Raw genomic sequence first — 22,707 nt, forward strand, 5'->3', positions numbered from 1 at the left:
TGGACACGTACAGAGGTGGGATAGTGAGATGCTTTGGACACGTACAGAGGTGGGATAGTGAGATGCTTTGGACACGTACAGAGGTGGGATAGTGAGATGCTTTGGACACGTACAGAGGTGGGATAGTGAGATGCTTTGGACACGTACAGAGGAGGGATAGTGAGATGCTTTGGACACGTACAGAGGTGGCATAGTGAGATGCTTTGGACACGTACAGAGGTGGGATAGTGAGATGCTTTGGACACGTACAGAGGTGGGATAGTGAGATGCTTTGGACACGTACAGAGGTGGGATAGTGAGATGCTTTGGACACGTACAGAGGTGGCATAGTGAGATGCTTTGGACACGTACAGAGGTGGGATAGTGAGATGCTTTGGACACGTACAGAGGTGGGATAGTGAGATGCTTTGGACACGTACAGAGGTGGGATAGTGAGATGCTTTGGACACGTACAGAGGTGGGATAGTGAGATGCTTTGGACACGTACAGAGGTGGGATAGTGAGATGCTTTGGACACGTACAGAGGAGGATAGTGAGATGCTTTGGACACGTACAGAGGTGGGATAGTGAGATGCTTTGGACACGTACAGAGGTGGGATAGTGAGATGCTTTGGACACGTACAGAGGTGGGATAGTGAGATGCTTTGGACACGTACAGAGGAGGGATAGTGAGATGCTTTGGACACGTACAGAGGAGGGATAGTGAGTATAATATTATCGGTAGAAGGATGTTGTGGTTGGAACTGAGGAAGACCAAAGAGGATATTTATGGATGTAGTGAAAGAGGACATGAAGTTTTTCTGAAAGAAGAGGAGGCAGAGAACAGGGTGAGATGGAGGCAGATGATTCGCTGAGGAGGCAGAGAACAGGGTGAGATGGAGGCAGATGATTCGCTGAGGAGGCAGAGAACAGGGTGAGATGGAGGCAGATGATTCGCTGTGGCGACCCCTGAAAGGAACAGCCGAAAGGAAAAGAAGAAGAAGATCATGTACCGATACCATTTTTTACTTCCGACATCGGCGTGTAATTTAAGCAAATCTGGGACAGTGCAGGTTCTCAAAGTGGGATCCAGGGACCATCTGAGTTCCTTGAGGGGTTTCCAAATGGACACTTACAGGTCTGTAACTCTAGGCTCCATTTTCGTCCGAGCTTTCTAAAGCCACTATTAAAGCAATAATCCACGAGAGGTCTCAGGTTACCGGGTATTTTACAATGGCTGGGAGGCGCGCAGAGGGTCTTCTACACTCCCAGCCAGTGTAAAATACCCGGTAAGCTGGGGCCTCGAGTTGCTTATTGCTTTTCTAAAACGGTTACAAACATATAGCAATATTATAATAAAACTATTCAATTTACAAAAGTAGCAACGCTTTGCGCCACCAGAGCGAGCCACATCACTTCCTTGTTTTGCTCGGCAAGTAGGCTATCTGAAGGGAGAATAGCGCTTGATGTCTTTACGGGGCTGCCTGGAGCCACACATTCACAGTCATATGAGTCGGGTGGTGCTTAGGCGTCCGCACGGCATGGGTTTGTAAGACAATCAAGCTCTCCCCTTCCCCAGTACAGCTACAGAGTTGCGGAATCAGCTGGGATTGATGTAAAGTGATTGAAGGTGTGGGTTATCGGTGACATTTACAACGGTCACGTGACAGTAACCAGCCAATCAGAATCAAGTATTGGGACTAACCGTTTTAGAATTGGGGATTTAGAATTGGGGAAGGGGTGTTCCACCACTAAAGTGGCTATTTTGGTCACCTGCCTAAATCTCTAAAACACCTCCGCTACCCGTTACATTATGCATAGGTGTGGTTTGGGCGTTACAATAATGAAAACAATCACGGTGCCATTGCCTTTAAGAGATCCATTATCCCTTGCCCGTTATGCCCAGTGCTATATCGCTCCATAGCCTTACGGCTATGCTCATAGCCCATGGATGCATATGGGTGTGATGAAACTGAACAAGCAAATGGAATCACGCACAATGCCTGGCACAAGCCAAATAACTTCTTTGACTAGACAATTATATAAACACAATGGACACAAGGAAGTGACAGACACTCACGTCTGCTGATTATAGGAAAATTACAAAGAGATGCGTAGGAGAATAAGGACATCTCCATTGCAGGCGCACAGACGCAGTGTGTGCCGATATACCAAACTAATTTGGCATTACGTCTTACGGGTGCTTTTAAACTCCACTTTGCGCCTTCCCAAATGTGTGTGACCAAAATAGCAATTTAGGGGAAAGCGTGCCAACATAATGTTTAAAACACCAAAAGGGGTTCCCGCCCAAAATGGGTTAAGTTGCTCTATTCAGTATTTAGATATTTGATCTGTAAACCCCATTGTAACTTCAAACTTTATTTTAACCATGTTGAATGACTCATTGAAAACCCCTGTCCTTGGTTCTGGTGACTGATATTGTCCTTCTAATGCGTGAGATAACTGTGTTTTGCCAATTACTGTACATTTCATTATGCTGTATTTCATTCCCCCCCCCCCCCACAGATTAGAAGGACAATATCAGTGTCCAGGAGTGGTTGTAGCACTGTATGTGTGTGTAACTGTGTGTGTGTTTGTTTTCTTTTGTCATCGTAGGTAAAGCGTTTATACCAAAGAAGATGGTGGATCCCATCATGGAGAACGTGACTCTGGAGCCAGAGCTGGAGGAAGCCTTGGCCAACGCCAGCGATGCCGAGCTCTGTGACATCGCCGGTATGACACACACACACACACACACACACACACACACACACACACACACACACACACACACACACACACACACACACACACACACACACACACACACACACACGCATACACAGGTTTACACATACATGTGTACAGTGAGTACATTACCACCCCACATAATATAATATAACACATGTGTCAAACTGAAATGAACACCAGTCCTATAGGGCTATATCTTGCGTCACCCCTTAACCCTTATCCCTAAACTAATTTGCCATTTTTTACTATTTAAAAAAAAAACTTTTTAAATGGTTCATATGGCCGATCTACAAGCTCACAATGTCTCGATGTAGATCGGCTAGTTGAACTATTTTAAAATGATTTTCAAAATAGTAAAAAATGGCAAATTAGTTTAGGGATAAGGGATAAGGCGTAAGATGGAGCCCCTAGTGTCGACTTCATTTTCTGCATTACACTGACTCCATGTAACCTGCCCTGCTACCTCTGGAGTCCTACTGTATATACTTTGACTCCTATATACTGCGACGAATATCCGGTCTACAATCTCAAAAACACGTTGGGGCCATAGACTGTAAAAAATATGGACAAAGCGTTCGCCGGGTCTAACATGAACGTAAAATGAAGCCTGTAATGATATGCTAATTCCTGATGTAAGTCGCCATCTTTCTAGATCCGTTTGGTACCAGCTGGCCATTGGCTGGCTCCGTTTGGGCCCAGCTGGCCATTGGCTGCCCAGACAACGAGGCGTGACTTCCCCCCTTCTTCTCCGTTGGTTTTTATTTTGACTCGAGTGGGAGGAGTAGACTCTTGAGTGGGAGGGGACTCCCGATCATAGACTGTAACGGTAGCCACGCCCCTCAGAACATACGCGACTTTATGGTCATTATTTTAATTAATGGGACCATAATTTTCCAAAAAGAATATTATGACATTAGAAATGAGACTTTAAACTAGTGACTGGAAGAAGAAAGTATTCATGACCATGTTTATTAAGGTAATACAGTCTAGGTGAAGTTGGGCCAAAATACATGGGCCTCTATGGAGCTATGGGGCTTTTTGGGTCCAGTCCAGCGCCACAACAGGCCATTATATGAACTACCGATTTCAAATGAGGCTTCACGAAATATCTGGCTGACTGCCCCCCTCTATATACTGCAACGAATATCCGGTCTACAATCTCAAAAACACGTTGGGGCGCATCATGTTGTGGGCTTATAGATCGGCTATTTTCGGTGAAATTAAAATAGGAGAAAACCCAGTAGCCCTAAGTAGGGACACCAATCAACCAAGTATATAGGGTTTAAGTGTTTTTTTAACCACTTAAATCCCAGCATCCGTTTCCCCCATAGCATGTGGGGAAACCTTCGTAGAAAATAGCCGATCGACGAACTGACGACGACAAATTCAGCAAAACAGAAATTCCCGGCAATAACAGAAAACGCACTCCCCTTCACCATATAGGGTTTAAGTGGTTGACATACTGTAATGATACATTTTCTTCATCCCATCTTTCCACTAATCCACCTGTGAACTCGCCTCAAGCACACATCCGCACATCATAAGCATAACCTTCTCGTCTCACCATCTTGTTGACGTGTTTCCCCCTAATATAAACTCTCCTGTCTCCTTTAGCACTCCATCCATCCTTCCTTCCTCCACCTTTCTCTCACCGTGACCCCACCACCAACCACCCCCACCCCTCCTTCATTTATCTCGCCATCCTCCCACTGTGTTCACCCCCATCTCCAGCGGTGGACCTAGCTGTCCGCTAGCAGAGCTTCATCCAGGGTATAGAATGCAACGCCGTGTGCATTGGGCGGCCTCCGTTGTTCTGTCATGTTCATGTTCTAAGCTTCAAAGCTGCAATCTCTAACTTTCTCTAACATTCAAAACTACAGTCTCCAGTGGTGTAAAGTAACTATGTACATTTACTTAAGTACTGTACTTAAGTACAATTTTGAGGTATTTGTACTTTGTACTTTACTTGAGTAGTTCCAATTTTCCAATACTTGTTCTTCTACTCCACTAACATCTCAGATGCAAATTCTGTACTGCATAATTAGTACTTTAAGAGTATTTCTACATCGCAGAATTGCTACTTTTTCCTAAGTAAAAACATTTGAGTACTGTCTTTCCACCACTATACACTGCCAGTCCCCTCCTGCATGATGTATGTACAGTATACTGCTCGGATTGTGTTTATGAACTTTATGCTGTACTACTTGTTAGTAGATGTCCTACCAGAGTAGGGAGACCACCTTCAACCTAGCCTCGGTCCCAGGCTTACTTATCTGCGAAAAGAAAAGCCTGGTCACAACCTAAGGCAGAGAAGCTATCAGCGGTTGTATCCTCCGGAACAGCCGTCGAATGTATTTCCCCCGGATACGATATTTTCCCGACCAATCACAACACTTGTTTCATTCGCGGAGAATGTAAACTGATTTGTAAAGCATCAACGATTTCACTTCCGCTAAAACCCCGTAACTTCCGCTGATAGTCTTTTCAGCTTAGGTCTTGCCCAGGGTGCCTTCAACCACTGCAGATGTACTAGTATATATATTGTATTAACATACTAGTGGTCCATGGATGTACTACTTATAATTGTATTAACATACAGGTGCCTGCAGTCCATGGCATAATTAAAATTGTCCATGGGAAAATGCTGTAAATGTTTACAAATATATATTGTTTTTGTTAAATGTATCAAAAACATGTTGGATAATAATGGCATGAGTCCTTCAAAGTTAAGAAAAAAAAACGTTAAATGAAATAATGACTGTAAAGAGCTTGATACACTTAGTTTTGTGCCGGTGTCACACCCTGGAAATAGTCTGTTTAAAAACTCACAGCGCATCACAGCACGGCGCCATGTGAGCTTGTAGATAGGCAATTTTCAGTGCGCAACTAGGCCCAAGTACAGTATAAATATGGCTTTTTTTTTTAACCTAAATTTTTATCCCACGATTTTGTAACCCAGTTTTCTTTTCACCCAGTGCCAATTATCTAATGTAATACTGGGCGCTACACTTCCTCTGCCAACCTGGGGGGGCAGCGGACTGACCTCATGCCTCCTTCTATGCATGAGGAGTCCAAGCTGCTTCTTTTCACCTGACAGATGGGAATTTCCCCGGCCGGACGTAGCGCGTGGAAGAGACACGTTATTCCGACCAGTTCCTTTCCCCTCCATCAGGCGCCCCGGCTGGCCAGGGGGAGGTAGTTTTAGAGACCAGGATTACGGCATGTTTTTGTGAGGGTATCTACCCTAGGGGACACGGGGAGAACATGCAAACTCCACACAGAAAGGCCCTATCGCCAACCCCCGCCTCGGGTATGGGCACTGATGACGCGGAGGAGGGAACACGCCGCCAGTGCCCACAGCGTCCCCAGCGGGAATCGAACCCAGGACCTTCTAGCTGTGAGGCGACAGCACTACCAACTGTGCCACCGTGCCCCCGTATATATATATATAAATATGGCTTTAACCCATTCTGACCTGAGATCAGATTCATACGAGGTTTCCGCCGGACACACACTGGTCTGATGAACCCATTCTGACCTGAGATCAGATTCTAAAAATGTCAGTCGCTCTTCGATTTTTCAAAAATAGCAGACCTACAAGCTCGTATCGCGCCACTCGGTGGCGCGATATGAGCTTGTAGATCTGCTATTTATAAATAGCTAAAGCATAACATGATGCTGACACCAAAATGGGTGCCCGGTCAGAATGGGTTAAGATTATTCATTTTTAAATAATAATAAATAGGGACATGGGTGTGTTATGCCTTCTTGAGGATTGTTCTAAATTATGATAGTGGTCCAGAGCTAAAAAAAAATCACACCCATGTGAACTGAGTGGTGCAACTCCCCTCTCTCCTCTCCCCCTCCCCCTCCTCCTCTCTCTCTCTCTCTCTCATTAGCAGGCAACAGTGCAGCACTATATCTCTGTTTCTGGCACAACAGCGCCCCTACTGGTACTCATTAAAGTCACATACTGTAGTCACAAACATACATAGGTTAACATGGACATTGCTGTTCCTCAGAGTGGTTGCACCACTCAAAAAAAGATTGAGAAACTGTGACTTATGTGTAGTAGGCGTGTCACAAGTGCCTGATCGCAACTATTCAAGCGAATCACTTTGCATAGTATAGGCAGAATTGTTGAAGGTTGTAAAGGTGTGAGAGCCGCTGACTCATGTGATGCGTATGCTCGGTGCTTGGTGAAGGAGACCAGGTCTCGGAGCATGCAAAGTGGTGTGAGTGGTCATTAATTCACTGTCCTCCTCGTGCCCACTGACAATGGCTTTTGGCAGCTTGCACGTTCTCCGGCTGTTTATGTCTTTTACAAACACATGGCGTTCTCACGCTCTCTGTCTCCCTGACACATGGACAGGGTGATAATTCTCTCTAAATAGGTTTGTTTCACAGGCCACTCTAATGTAGCTGCTGCCGCTTCCCTTAAAAGCCATATTGCCTCCCTAGTCCATACTGTTACTGCACACTGCTGTCAGGTGAGACTGAGTGTGTCAGCACTTAATGGGCTCCCATCAAGAATACAAGAAGACTCGCCCCGTTTCTGTTTTCCTCCCAGAGTTTTCCCCAGTGAGGGGTGGGAGAGGCTGAACAGCAGACGGCTGGATTTTGAATTTCTCTAACTATAAACTTTCATGACAGCAGACAGCCTAAGTACAAATATAATTTATGAAAAGCTACTACAGTGAAGTCTGTTCACAGAAGTTGTTGTAGGATATGTGGGGATTATCTGACGAGGTACCATTTGAGGGGGCAAAACCTTACATATACTAAATAATACAAAATTGTTTATAGGGTCAATATAAGTAATATAATATAGCCTTTCCACTGGAGTATCTTTTTATATTCTTGCAAAAAGAATGCAAACAGCCAATAGCATATTACAAAGTTATCCCCCTCACTGGGGAAAATTCCGGGAGGAAAAACAGGCACGCACCGGGGTGAGTCTTCTTGTTACCCCCATCAAAGACTCACTCGTGTGTTCTGTCCACACTGCAACATCCTGAGTGTTGGGTTGACCGGAGGCCGATTCTACAAATGCCTTCTAAATCAGTAGTAAATCACTTTTCTGTGCCAAGGACCCCCAAAATGTATTTGGCAAATTGTCACCCTAGCTTAGCTATACCTCCCAGGGTACAAATAAAGGAGGGAAAACATAGAGTCCCTCCATTCATCCGTTTAAAATCTATTATTTCTCATGAGTGATCGATTAGTTTTCCCTCTGTTCCTTCACAGTAAATTGCTCACTGTTATCTCTCTCTCTTGGTGTGTGTGTGTGTGTGTGTGTGTGTGTGTGTGTGTGTGTGTGTGTGTGTGTGTGTGTGTGTGTGTGTGTGTGTGTGTGTGTGCAGCCATCCTAGGCATGCACACACTGATGAGCAACCAGCAGTACTACGAGGCTCTGGCCAGCAGCACCATAGTCAATAAGCAAGGACTCAACAGTAAGTCCAACACACACACACACATACATACATACATACACACACAGGCTATGTGTACAACTATGGAATCCTGAGTATGGCTCATCTGTTTATCTGACTTACACCACGCTGTGGAAACTATAGCACTTTGCATTTACACACGCACGCATGCATGCACGAGCGCACGCACGCACACACACACACACACACACACACACAGGCTTTGATGAGTCATCATGTGTTTATTCTATATGGTACGGTAGTTTATCCTATACGTTTTCCAAATGGTAACAGCAGAAGTTGCCCTTTTTCCGACTCGCTGTGAAAAGTGTGGACATCTCGCCAGGAAGCTCCCCGAAAGTCGGGACATTTCACCGAACATGTCGCCTGAAAGTCGGGACATGTCGCCGAACATGTCGCCTGAACGTCGGGACATGTCGCCGAACATGTCGCCTGAACGTCGGGACATGTCGCCGAACATGTCGCCTGAACGTCGGGACATGTCGCCGAACATGTCGCCTGAACGTCGGGACATGTCGCCGAACATGTCGCCTGAACGTCGGGACATGTCGCCGAACATGTCGCCTGAACGTCGCGCATTGTGTGTGACAGAATAGAGAGGCGGAGAGAGAGCTAGAGTGGGAGTGAACAGGTTTTGTCATAGATAGTTGTAGTGTACTATTTCTACTCCCATGTGTTAATGTAACACAGCTCTGTATGTTATCATTTCACAAGGGAGTTTTAGTGAATATTCTACTGTTTACACCTTTATTAGTTTGACTAATATTCAATTGCATTGAATAGAGAGAGAGAGAGAGAGAGAGAGAGAGAGGGAGAGAGGGAGAGGGAGAGACAGAGAGACAGAGGGGGGGAGGGGGGTGGGATAGTTGTTTAGTACTTCTCAACAACTTCAGATCCATTATGAAAGCACTCCCCCAAAGAGGGGGAGGGACACTAGATGAACTGTCATTTGATTACCCTTTGAGTGCTACCCCAATGTAGGAATGTAATTATTTGCCGAAACACACATCATCATAATAATAGAAGAAGAAAAGTTGTCATAGCTGCATGTCCCTAATATATATATATATATATATATGATCCAGTGTACTCAGTATAAACCTGTATTACTGTACATCTAGGTGTGATCCAGTGTACTCAGTATAAACCTGTGTTACTGTACATCTAGGTGTGATCCAGTGTACTCAGTATAAACCTGTGTTACTGTACATCTATAGGTGTGATCCAGTGTACTCAGTATAAACCCGTATTACTGTACATCTAGGTGTGATCCAGTGTACTCAGTATAAACCTGTGTTACTGTACATCTATAGGTGTGATCCAGTGTACTCAGTATAAACCCGTATTACTGTACATCTATAGGTGTGATCCAGTGTACTCAGTATAAACCTGTGTTACTGTACATCTATAGGTGTGATCCAGTGTACTCAGTATAAACCTGTATTACTGTACATCTATAGGTGTGATCCAGTGTACTCAGTATAAACCCGTTCCAGACGAGGAACCCAACTCCACAGACGTGGAGGAGACCCTGATGAGAATAAAGAGGAATGACCCGGAGCTGGTGGAGGTCAACCTCAACAACATCAGAGTATGTTGGCAGTCTCTCTCTCTCTCTCTCTCTCTCTCTCTCTCTCTCTCTCTCTCTCTCTTTCTCTCTCTCTCTCTCTCTTTCTCTCTCTCTCTCTCTCTCTCTCTCTCTCTCGTCTCTCTCTCACACACACACAAACACACAGAGTCCACTGCAGTGGCTTTGACCGCTCGGCCGTCGCAGCATTAGACAAACTGTCTCTAAGCCATTAACCCATTTAGACCTGACTTCGAAATTAAAAAAATGTCTTCGAAATCCTGAGTTTTCTGAAAAAACGTATGTTTCTGTATCAGTGGTGCTCAATATTTCATGTCAAGGACCCCAAAGATTATATGTAATATGCCTCCGCTCCCCATTCCAGGGACCCCCCCCCCCCCCAGAAGCAAAGATTTGAGTTAAAATGTTCACTCTGTAATAATATATATTCAAAGATTTGAGGCACATTTTCACGATTTCTCAAAAATAGCAGACCTACAAGCTCGTAGCGCGGCACTCCGGAGGGAGTTCAACAAACCACATGCAACCCAAATTCGGCTCAAACAAGGGATTAAAATCATTTTGCTCCTATCATGCCAGTGATGCCACTAAAATTTGGAACGCCCTACTAACAGCCATTAAGAAATGTGAATCCCTAGACTGCTTCAAAACCACCCTTTTTACTTCTATATGATTGAAAATGGAGGACCCTTATGTAAACAAGACTTAGTGCTTTTTCTGGTTTCAATCCTCATAGCAGTTTTGTATTGACCTGTACCTTTCGCTTGAACTGAGAGAAAATGTCCTTAGTTTTAGTCTTTCTCAATATTGTCATACAAAAGCCCAATATTTGGGGGTAAATAGGTAATCTGATCTTCCAATATTTTTTTGCTATGACATTTTTAAGCCCCATTGTGAAAGTTGACAAAACATTTCAAAAATAGCAAACAATGCGACACGTTGTGTTTTGTTTTGGCCATATTACAAAACGAATAAAATGAATAAGAAAACGTAATCTAATACCCAGAAAACCTAAAATAAAATAAACTAGCAAACACATTAATTAAAACACACTACCGATATTGAAAATAAAGTAAGCTACAAAAAAAAGATATAATAATTAGTAATGCAATTCTAATGACCTTGTTTGGGTGTATAGAGCATCCCTGTCCCCATGCTGAAGGAGTATGCCACAGCGCTGGCTGACAACACAGTGGTGGAGAGGTTCAGCATCGTCGGGACCCGGAGCAATGACCCCATCGCCTTTGTAAGTCACAGCTCCAATAGACGCTATATACTGTACATATTGTGGCTGTAGGGCAGAAATCTCGTTTGTGTTTTTATGTAAATGAATGCCCTACTTGATAAAAAAGTATCAGATATACAATCTCGAAACAATAATCTCTAATAGTAATGTTTTGAGCTTGTAGATCTGCTACTTTTGATATTTTTGTGTGAGCTTGGGCCCACTGGTGAGGATACTGTAAGTGGGCCCCTGAAATAATTGCCAAAACACTAAGATGTATTCCATGTAGTTTTGTCATATAATTATTTCATGGGAGTAATGGGTGTAAGTCTGACTTCAGGGTGACACCTTTCATATTTGTTGCTGTAAAAGTAAGGAATTATCCAGAGATAGGTACGACACCCTGGAGAACGCATATTGCCAGAGTGTGTTGAGTCAGTGTAGTAATAAATCATGTCTTTGAATGGAGAAGTGTGCAACCTTGAATAGTTTAATTTAGTAGAATTTAAGTGTGCCAGAAGGCTCTGAAGATAAACTCTTAGGGATCTCTCATGGAAGAAAGAATGACATTTCAGCGCCCAGTGAAACAGTAGCTTTCTACTGTATGACGAGGTGTTTAACAAAACACACGTGAAAGTAAAGAAGATTCGACGAGGTTCAGAATTTCATTAACAAAGGAGAGATATAGTGATTGTGGTACGGGCAGGGGCCACACCATACAAACAGATGTCTGCTGCCATGTGTGTGGACAGGAGTCTGCATGCCTACTTCCCATCCAAAGTGGACTTTATTAATGGTATGATATTGAGGAGTTTGATGTAAGCCGTGTGCCATTCAGATGATGTGTGTCCTTCCTCTTGCAGACCTTGGCTCAGATGTTAAAGGTGAACATGACACTCAAGAGCCTGAACGTGGAGTCCAACTTCATCACAGGGACAGGAATACTGGCCCTCATACAGTCGCTGCAGTCCAACACCACACTGCTGGAGCTCAAGATAGACAACCAGGTACACACGCACGCACACACACACGCAGGCAGGCACGGACGCACACACACACACACACACACACACACACACACACACACACAGAGACAGACTCTGTGATGACAGCTCTAGTATCTGGCTCTTACTTTATTTGTTTCCTTGTGGCTATATCTACCACATACACCAAGGCATGGCATATTGGGGCTACCTCATGGAAATAACGTTTACTTTTCTACCTGAAACCTAGGCTGGGGGTCGTCTGTCCAACAGTTAGAGCCTGTTCCCTATGTATTTAGAACGGAAGCTTAAAGGGAATGACACTGTTCTTCCTGTGTTTCTCTTCTTCTCTGACCAATGACCCCTCTCCCTGTTGGTCCTTTTCTTGTCCATCTTGTGTGTACACTCTTCTCTTCCTCTCTTTCATTCGCACTTTCTGACTCCTTTTACTTACTTCTCTTTCTTCTTCACATCTGCCTGTTTTATCTCACTTTTCACTAACTTTCACCACTTTCTTTCTTTCTATCTATCCATCTATCCATCTATCCATCCATCTATCCATCCATCTATCCATCTATCCATCTATCCATCTATCCATCTATCCATCTATCCATCTATCCATCTATCCATCCATCCATCCATCTATCCATCTATCCATCTATCCATCTATCCATCTATCCATATATCCATCTATCCATCTATCCATCCATCTATCCATCCATCCATCCATCCATCCATCCATCCATCCATCCATCCATCCATCCATCCATCCATCCATCCATCCATCCATCCATCCATCCATCCATCCATCCATCCATCCATCCATCCATCCATCCATCCATCCATCCATCCATCCATCCATCTATCCATCTATCCATCTATCCATCTATCCATCTATCCATCTATCCATCCATCCATCCATCTATCCATCTATCCATCCATCCATCCATCCATCTTTTGTTTGTTCGTCGTTCCTTCCTTTCCGTTCCTCCTCTCCTCTGCGTCCGTGCAGAGCCAGCCGTTGGGGAACCATGTGGAGATGGAGATAGCAAACATGTTGGAAAAGAACACCACACTGTTAAAGTTTGGCTACCACTTCACCCAGCAGGGACCCCGCCTACGTAGCTCCAATGCCATGATGAACAACAACGACCTGGGTGGGTCACACACACACACACACACACACACACACACACACACTCACTCACTCACTCACTCACTCACTAGTATTAGTAGTTAGACCTTACACACGTGCAAAGACTCTACGATGATTTAAGCTGTGTATATATATATAAGCTGACAAATGTTTTTGTCTTGCAATACGCAGTTGAGAGCGCCAGGAAAGATAAGATGGACATGATTTAGATCATCAAATGAGTTGGATTCAAACTACAGTGTCAAAAGTACAGTGCATGGCACTCCTCTGAGCTCACCGACACATCCAGTGGTGGAAGAAGCACTCTTACTTCATAAAAGTTGCAATACCACAGTGTAAAAAAATAATTAACATCACATTTTTAATATAATTAAAGTAGCAAAGGTAAAATAACTCATTATACAGAATGACACTTTAGCTCTATTTTGTCAAATATAAGCTCACACTGTGTCACATCACGACCTTTAGTATAGGCTACATTTGAAAGTTTTTTTTTTTTTTTAATTTAAATTCTTATCCCACGATTTTGTAACCCGGTTTTCTTTTCACCCAGTGCCAATTATCTAATGTAATCCTGGGCGCTACACTTCCTCTGCCAACCTGGGGGGGGCAGCGGACTGACCTCATGCCTCCTTCTATGCATGAGGAGTCCAAGCTGCTTCTTTTCACCTGACAGAGGGGAATTTCCCCGGCCGGACGTAGCGCGTGGAAGGAACACGTTATTCCGACCAGTTCCTTTCCCCTCCATCAGGCGCCCCGGCTGGCCAGGGGGGAGGTAGTTTAGAGACCAGGATTACGGCATGTTTTTGTGAGGGTATCTACCCTAATTTGAAAGGTTTTTGATTAATTACTTGATAACAATCTAAATATGCAAAGTAAAAAAGTACAACTTTTTCCTGTGAGATGTAGGTAGTAGTATCAAGACTTGGAAATACTCAAGTAAAGTGCTGCACAAGTACAATTGTTACTATTAAACCACTGCACACCTCCGTGCAGCAGTAAAAGAGGAGTTGTATTACGTTCAGAGGGGCTTTGAGTTGTACTGCTCTTGGCAGTGCTTATCGGTGGTAACTCTTTATCTCTGTATATGGTTGTGCTGTAATCAGCCTCCAACTCAGAGGAATCAGAGTGATGTCATTGGCCCGGTAACTCAGCACGGCTGGAAAGCCCCCAGCCAATCAAAACAACGGCTTCCTGGGCCGTGACATCAGCACTAAGAACGGACCGTGGGGACCTGTGGGAGAGTGTGCTAGCTGGAACACTGTTTCCCAAACAGTGTGCTAGCTGGAACACTGTTTCCCAAACAGTGCGTCGGGACCTTTTTGTGGGTCGTGGGCCCATTTTTATAACCTGGCTCTGCCCGATTGAAGAAGCTTTCTTCACAATACCGCCCCCATCTGGTGGAGTCAGGTTACAATTTTTATGGGTCACTAGAAAATATCCTTTATTGTGTTTTTTTTCACCTTAACACAAGGCGAAATTATTAATTAATTATTACCAGGCAGTTAAAGGTATATTCAGTGATTTCACTCAAAAAACTTTAGGTTTTGTTTTTGGCTGGATAGAGAGCCAAAAACTAAACCTAAGGTTTTTTGACCCCCAGGGGTTAAATGGGGACAGGGAGGAACTCCTTATAATGTCAGCACACTCTATAGTAGAGAAATCACTGAATATACCTTTAATGTGCAAGATTGTTTTCTCACTCAACAGTAAAAAAAGAAAGAAAAAAGAAAAACAACATACAGTATATGTATACATAAGTGTATACATGGCATCTATCTGCACATTTCTACAATTTAATGACTTTTAAGACCTTTTTAGTTCCAAATTGGGCAAGCTTGTGAGGTTGTAGTTCGGCTATTTTCACAATATTTATCAGTTGAACAGAGTCAAACTTAATGTAATGCCTCAATTCCTACAATTCCAAGTGCTTGTCAAGGTGGGTGTTCCGTGTCCCCAGTCCAAATATGATTATTTTGGGGGTCACAGACTGAAAAGGTTAACCAATGACTTAGAGAATGACAGTATTAGAAGAGCCCATTCATGGCTGTATTCATCACCGTTTGACAGCCCTCTCTAGGCTCTTGCCAAAGTAGGAGAGCGTGTGCCAACGAAAACAACTTGGATGACCCACTGCTCTTGTGGCAAATCGCCCTTCTAGAAAAAACACGTAACATGACTCTGACTCACTGTCAATTGATTAATTAGTGCCTGCAGTGTGTACTCATGGTGCATTGGATCATGTTTACAGAAGGTGATGTATTTAACTGAGCTATTTTTAGCCAGAGTGTACACTTATTTATGGTTGTTGACTTGACTGTTATTTGCCAATTGGTTGTCCCCCTGTCATCTCTTATAGCCCGGGTAATTAGATCAGAAGTGGACTCTGATGGTTCCTTCACTCTCACCCTGTCGGTTCCTGATTTGGAGCGAGCCTTTGGCAAGAAGTTTAAGTCCAAGACTAAGTAAAACAACGCCACAGGCGAACCAGCCGTTCAGACCTCTGCAAATATCTTCTGCTTCTGAACTCCAGCCTCTGTGATCTTCTGCTGCTACAGAACATTCATCTGTCTCTTTACTTTTGTTTTAGTTTGTCTGCCTGAGTTCTGCTCTGCAAGAATCTCTTGCTGCTGTTTGTTCTTCAGCTCTGGGTTGTGTGAAGCTCTAGATTATGACACCTCTGCAGTGCTCCTCTGACTGTGTTTGTGCTGTTTCTTTGCGTCTGGTTATCATGCAGACTTGCTCTTTGGTATTTTCTGCTCCACAAGGCTAGGGACACTTTTTCTTTTCCTCTATTTTCCATTTCCAATTTTAAGGCTTCTTCTCCTCTAAATACCACACTTTCAAAGGTCACTATTCAGAAGCTCCAAATCTTCTTCAGAAGTATTTTCTTGAGTGCTAATAGCTAAACTTTTACTGCCACTTGGAAGATAAGTAACACGACCGACACGTCATTTGAATCGTTTCTCACTTTTCCCTTTTAAAGCTTGTTCTTTGAAATGTGCTTCTTGCAAAGCTGTTGATTCACATACTTTATTTTCCTTCAAGCTGAACACTTTTTCATTGTTAATTCTATTATTACAGGGATCCCAGCAATTACCTAAAAATTATGTTTTTGTAAATTCTGACTTTGATTTTCTCTGTGTTCCTTCTCTTCTCGCCCCTCCTCTTCCCAACCTCCTTCCTCCATCCCTCCTTCCATTGATCCCTGTCTCCCCCCCCCCACTCCCCTACTTCTCCACGTTTTTCTTTCACTCTCTCTCTCCCCATTTCTCTCCTCCATCTCCATCCATCCCTCACCCCTGTCTCTCCATCCCACAGTAAGAAAGAGAAGGCTTGAAGGAGGACCCATCTTCCCCAAGTGTCGGACAAACGTGTAGAAACTGGGGCGCGAACCACCTCCCCCTTCCCCCCTTCCCCCCTTCCCCCTGCCTGCGCCCCCAGACCCCCCTTCCCCCTGCCTGGGCCCCCAGACCCCTGTCCTCCCCAAGCTCCATGTCCTCCCATGATCTACCCCAAGCTCGTGACCCGCCTGACGCCACTGGGCTGGAAGGCACGGCGATCCGAGATGGTCTGTGATGAATCCCTCTACGTTAAGCTGCCTAGACACCTCCAGCAGATCGCTGATTCCCAACCTGTGGGCCGGGGCCCACTGGTGGGCCGCCAGGGTATTGCAGGTGTCTTCCCCAAATATTTGGTGAAACACTACGATATATTTTTTATGATAAAACCTGTTTTCATAGTGATACCAATATATAAGATATTAAAGTATACTACGTTGTTTCCATTGATCCAAGCCAGAATGCAATTGATTGATTGATGATTAAAATAGCTCTGACAACGGACACGGCCCACGCAATTGACCACTTAACACGGCAGCCGAACGGCTGCAGTGTGAGATGGTCACATGGGTGGGCCACGAACTGGTTAGAGATATGAAGTGGGCCCTGATCCAGAAAAGGTTGGGAACCGCTGCAGTAGATTTGAAAGGATGTGATTGTACGCAAATTCAGCAGGAAATGTTTTGAGTGTCACTGAGAACAAGTGACCCGAACTAGCGCTGTGTGTTAGCCTACCTTAGCACAGTGTTTCTAAAGCTGGGGAACTGGGGATATGTCTCCCAGTTTGGGGGGAAATCACTTGAATAACCATTTGCTGTAGCTTTTTAAAACCTATACAGTAGTTGGAACATGCTGTTAATTTGCAACCCTTTAACTCTCCACAGGGTCTAGTTTCCAATGTACAAAGACTAAGGGCTGTTTTTTCTTCTTTTTGAACTAGGGCCCATTTAAAACCTTTTTGAACTAGGGCCCATTTAAAACCTTTTTGAACTAGGGCCCATTTAAAACCTTTTTGAACTAGGGCCCATTTAAAACCTTTTTGAACTAGGGCCCATTTAAAACCTTTTTGAACTAGGGCCCATTTAAAACCTTTTTGAACTAGGGCCCATTTAAAACCTTTTTTAAATGGGCATTTTAAGTGCCGTTCCTGTGTCAATGAAGCGCTGTTGTAGAGTTTGTTGGATTCTAATTATTATAATATTCTGCTGTAAATGAAGTTGATTTTGTAATTGTCATCCCGTCACAGTCTTTCTACTGATGTTGGTTTAATATGGATGCACCCTGCAGGGTAGCTTTAACATATTTAAACACTAAAGTGGCCATTCCATCCGGCTGAATTCTTGTGTAGTCTTGATAGTATCTTGTAGTCAAGTGTCTACACTGTCAAATCATGAGTGTTAATCCAAGTTTGAGTTAAACGAACACTGATTATTTTATTTTGTATTTGCCTACAGAGAGATGTTTCAGTAATGGGTTGATATATAAACCTGGTTACTAGACCGGTCCACTATTATACAGATTGTATTTATTTCTGGTAGACCTGGCAAGAAGTTATGTAGTATGAATCTATTCAAATAGCTTTCACATCATTATGAGATTTGGCTGAGCACAGTGGTGGAAAAAGATCTTACTTAGGTAAAAGTATCAATGTGTTTCTTCATTAGTCCAATCCAGAAGAACACAGTTTGCCGGCCACTGCTACAGAGCTGATCATGAGGTTATATCTTCCCTCCTTCTCTGGAGTCCTGGATTCTGCCTCAAAGCAGACCAGAGGTAGAAAACTGTTGTTCCCTGATGTCATCACAAGCAGGAACTGGGAAGGCTGGTGTGGTATTATGAAATCCATGATCCATGAAAAATGATGATTATGACCAAAAAGTACTCATTATGCAGAATGTAACATTCTTCACACGTTTTCAAAGAAACATGTAGAGGACTGAAGTGGTGGTGCGCTGTATGTTTTGTAATAATAATCTAAATCTACAGGGCTGAAGTGGTGGTGCGCTGTATGTTTTGTAATAATAATCTAAATCTACAGGGCTGAAGTGGTGGTGCGCTGTATGTTTTGTAATAATAATCTAAATCTACAGGGCTGAAGTGGTGGTGCACTGTATGTTTTGTAATAATAATCTAAATCTACAGGGCTGAAGTGGTGGTGCGCTGTATGTTTTGTAATAATAATCTAAATCTACAGGGCTGAAGTGGTGGTGCGCTGTATGTTTTGTAATAATAATCTAAATCTACAAAGTAACTAGTAACTAAAGTTTTCAAATAATTGTAGTGGAGTCAAAGTAAAATATTTGCCCGCTCTGAGATGTAGTGGAGTAGAAGTAAAAGTACTGACATTTGGAAATACTCCAGTAAAGTAAAAAAAAAGAAGAAAACTCAAAACTGTTCTTAAGTACATTACTTGAGTAATTCTTAGTTACTTTACACCACTGACTGAGTGTGCCTAAGCTAGCATAGCAACACAAACTGTGTTCTACTAAAGTCTGGATGGATTTCCTTTACATAAAGTTGTATTGCCTGCCTCCAGACTACAGTAGCATCACGCCAAAAAGCACAGGACCCCACTGCATAGCCATCAATCAACATGATTTATATAGTGGCAAATCGTACAGTATAGTACAACATCATAGCACTTTACATCTAGAGCAGGTCATAACCACACTTTTTTTTTAAAGAAAATCGGACACCAGGGTTAATGTGGTTGACGGGAAGAAAAGCAGGCTCTGCTTGGGGCAGCCATCTGCCTCAATCTAAATATGACTTGAAGTGACTTGGTTCATCTCTCCAATGCTAGGGTGAGAAAATAGGTCAAATGTCAATGTTTTGGCTGTGGGAACTTTGTGGAGAAGCCAGCACCACACAGTGTAAACATACTGTATTTGAATGGATTCTGATTACAACTTCAACCAGCTGCAGTTTGTTTTTTTGATTGTTTTTGTGCTTGTGTTATTTACTGGAGCTGAGCTTTGTGGTTAAATATGAGATGCACTGTAAATGCCTGACTATGAGAGTGTACTAATGTAACCAAATGGACCCATAATCGTTCCATTTGTTTCCATTCAAGAGTCACCCTGAGGTTCATTTGGGTCCCCAGCTACAGGCCATCGTTGATAACTGGGTACCAAATGGATATTTAACTCTATTTGTACACTCTCAGAGTTAAATTTCCTCAGGATTTTACTGTGTGGTTGTACAGTTTCCCATCAGTGGATTAAAGCCCAAATTCCAGGTCAGATTGTGGTGTGTACAGTGTGTTCAGGTATTTTACACTGATTTTGGGCTGGGCCTTTTAACATGGTCATAGTCTGTGTGGACATAAAGGTCAAATAAACATTCAATATCAAGAGTTTAAATACCACAAACTGTTTCCTTTTATTTTATGTTTTACATTAGAGTAGTGAAAAACACCTGCACTGTCCTGTCTTATCATTGTGTTGGCATTGATTATAATCACCTTAGTGTCACTCACAACAGTCACATCACAGGTTTACAGGTGTAAAACAGTGGGTGAAGTCAGTTTTTCTGCAAGCTCCATTGTTTTTGTTTCCAAAAAGAAGGAAAGGGGTGGAGGCGAGCAAGGAAACTAAAAGAAAGAATCAAAAACAAAAGATATATGATGTGGATCACTATGGCACTCACTATGGCACACCATTGCAGAAAATTGGGGCATAGCTTTCTTAATTATCTCTAATGTATAATTATGGCTTTCATAATGTATTATCTAATCAAATTATTTAGTTTGGATAAGCCTAACAAGGGTCCGCAAGTCACTTTTAATGCTCCAAACGTATTTCCAACAGCAGCGAATAATATTTGCTGCAGTTTGCAATAAAGTTTGTAACAATAAAAGTGAGTTGCAAACCCTTTCTTTAGTTTAGGATTTTGCTACTCTTGCAGTTGGCTAGTCAGAGGACGTGCGTTAATTCTGTCTTGTCCTGTATAGATAGTTCACCTTTTTTGCAAGAAAATGAAAGAATGCAGTAGTGGAACTGTGGTTGTATATTGAACGTATAGGGACTACACATGAAGAGACGTGCTCTATTTTTCATTGTAGAGCAGTTCTGTTTCATTTTATTGCTATTGTTCACTATTCACTATGTTATCTCTATGTTAGATAGTTAAGTGTTTGAATTCTTTGTTTATTAGTAGATATTAGATATATTGAAAAGTTGTAAAATTACTAGGTAATTTTTCTTTATTTGTTCAAAGTTCTGTGCTATTTTACATTTTGTAAGGATTACATTTCAAGCTAAATCCTGCCATCCTGTGGCTAAACAGTAGAATTACAATTAATTCAGTGTGTGTGTGTGTGTGTGTGTGTGTGTGTGTGTGTGTGTGTGTGTGTGTGTGTGTGTGTGTGTGTGTGTGTGTGTGTGTGTGTGTGTGTGTGTGTGTGTGTGTGACCTGTACTGTACAGGTCTCATACAGTACTAAATCATTCAAGAAGCAACACACATCTTAAGACACTCTGCTGTCCAGCCTCTCCCACCCAGAACATTCTGGGAGGAAAACAGAAACGGGGTGAGTTGTCTTGTTACCCTTAAGGTGGGAGCACTCCGTAATTACAGAGAAGGGTAGTGAGTCTCGTAGGGTATTTACAGGTTTTGTCGTTTCTTCATGTATCAGTATAAAACAACATGATATAGCCTACATCCAGACGCCTGAGGGCGTTTCTTCATCATGTATCAGTATAAAACAACATGATATAGCCTACATCCAGACGCCTGAGGGCGAGAAGCGTCCATGCACTAAAGGGCGAGCGGGTCGCGTGCACTGGCCATATATGGAGCGTGTCTTGAGTGTACAGGGTTTGATGAGGTCAGATCAACATATGGCAGAACAGGTCAGATCCGTAGATCTAAGCCGGCCTCACTCACACCTTTCGATCTAGCATACAACATTGATGCATGCTAGATGTATTAAGCAAGATGTAATGCATTTCCCATGGAAGTCGCATGGTTTGATACAACATTTTGGACTACAAGCTGTTGTATGGCTTTCGGCTGTGTTTCGACTGCCCCCCCCCCCCCCCCCCCCCCATATACAACACAAATGTTGTGTCAAACCATGTGACTCCCATTGGAAATGCATTGGGGTTTTTTTTGATTGATTGAAATATTTATTAACAGTTTGTAGAATTTACAGTACATTTTAAGCACAAACTCAATACAAAGACTGTCAACTGTGAGTGGACGACCCAATTAAGCATTACACTTGTTTACAACAGGGTCCACATTGTTCAATTCATCAAAACATTTAAAGACATACAAACATTTAGAGACATACAAATAGACATTTCTATGTAGCTAAATTCATCATATGGGAAGCAAAAAAGGGAAAAGATACAATATACAGTGAGGGAAAATGGGGTGGGGGGGGTGGGGGGGATTCAGATTTTACAGAGGCCAAGGGGGGCAAGATGTATCACACCCTTTGTATACATCAGTCTGTTGTAAAGGTGTGAGTGAGGCCTAAGGGTGGCAGCAGGGGCAGTGTCTTAACTGTAGCTCCCCATGGCCATGTATGGGGATTTTGAGTGATACACGCAGTTGTGTATATTCGTGCGTCTCTAAATGTTTTGATGAATTGAAAATGGTGGGCCCTATTGTAAACAAGTGTAATGCTTTATGGTGTCATCCACTCACTGTTAACAGTTTTTGTATTGAGTTGTATAGCTACTTGAAATGTACTGTAATTCTGCAAACTGTTAATAAATCAATCAATCAATCAATCAAAGACTGACTGACGGGAAATGCACGATTCCATAGTTAACTGCGACTCGAGTCTGCGACCTTCGGGCGCAATAAGCACTACAGTATGTTTACTTTATAGGCTACCTTTCAACTCAAATGAGGCTGCAGCTCTTGAGTGCTATAGGCCCTATGACCTTTCTCTCTAACATATTTTCCAACTGGCACTTGCTCCTGATCATCCCATTTTCTACTCCATGGGGGGTTTCTAGCCCCTTTCGGGACCCTACGTAAAACTTTTCTGATTTTTTGTTGAGTTTTACGTTGGGTCCCTGCTCACTACTGTATTTTCGTATGGAAATTCCTATATGCGGATATGGAGATTCTCTCTAAAATAGGACCCGCGGCATGTGACGCCATTATTTTCCTTGAGTTATTCTGAATTCGGTAACTTTAAGTAGCTATACATCCAGCTGCGAATATCTCCTGTGGCGCGGAAGCCGTTAAGTATTTTTAATCTTTGTTTGACCGA

At 43.0% G+C, this 22,707-nt stretch overlaps 1 protein-coding gene across 6 annotated transcripts in view; it reads left to right on the forward strand.

The window, feature by feature from the left end:
- Window positions 1-19,831, forward strand: part of tmod1 (tropomodulin 1) — a gene marked incomplete at its 3' end in the record, with an annotated part of 36,903 nt that extends 17,072 nt beyond the window's left edge. For 2 of the 6 annotated variants that reach the window (XM_083766066.1, XM_083766065.1), the window contains exons 5-12: window positions 2,596-2,712; window positions 8,094-8,183; window positions 9,644-9,774; window positions 10,910-11,017; window positions 11,860-12,003; window positions 12,992-13,136; window positions 15,495-15,600; window positions 16,457-19,831. In XM_083766066.1, coding sequence (XP_083622192.1) covers window positions 2,596-2,712; window positions 8,094-8,183; window positions 9,644-9,774; window positions 10,910-11,017; window positions 11,860-12,003; window positions 12,992-13,136; window positions 15,495-15,600; window positions 16,457-16,475 — 860 coding nt within the window. Of the gene's footprint in view, window positions 1-2,595; window positions 2,713-8,093; window positions 8,184-9,643; window positions 9,775-10,909; window positions 11,018-11,859; window positions 12,004-12,991; window positions 13,137-15,494; window positions 15,605-16,456 lie in introns of those variants that run through there. The other 4 variants (XM_083766070.1, XM_083766068.1, XM_083766069.1 and 1 more) reach the window with 4 other exon arrangements.
- Window positions 19,832-22,707: the final 2,876 nt, after the last annotated feature.

This window comes from Protomyctophum parallelum (genome assembly GCF_964188405.1).
Source record: "Protomyctophum parallelum genome assembly, chromosome: 5".
NCBI classification, from domain to species: domain Eukaryota; kingdom Metazoa; phylum Chordata; class Actinopteri; order Myctophiformes; family Myctophidae; genus Protomyctophum; species Protomyctophum parallelum.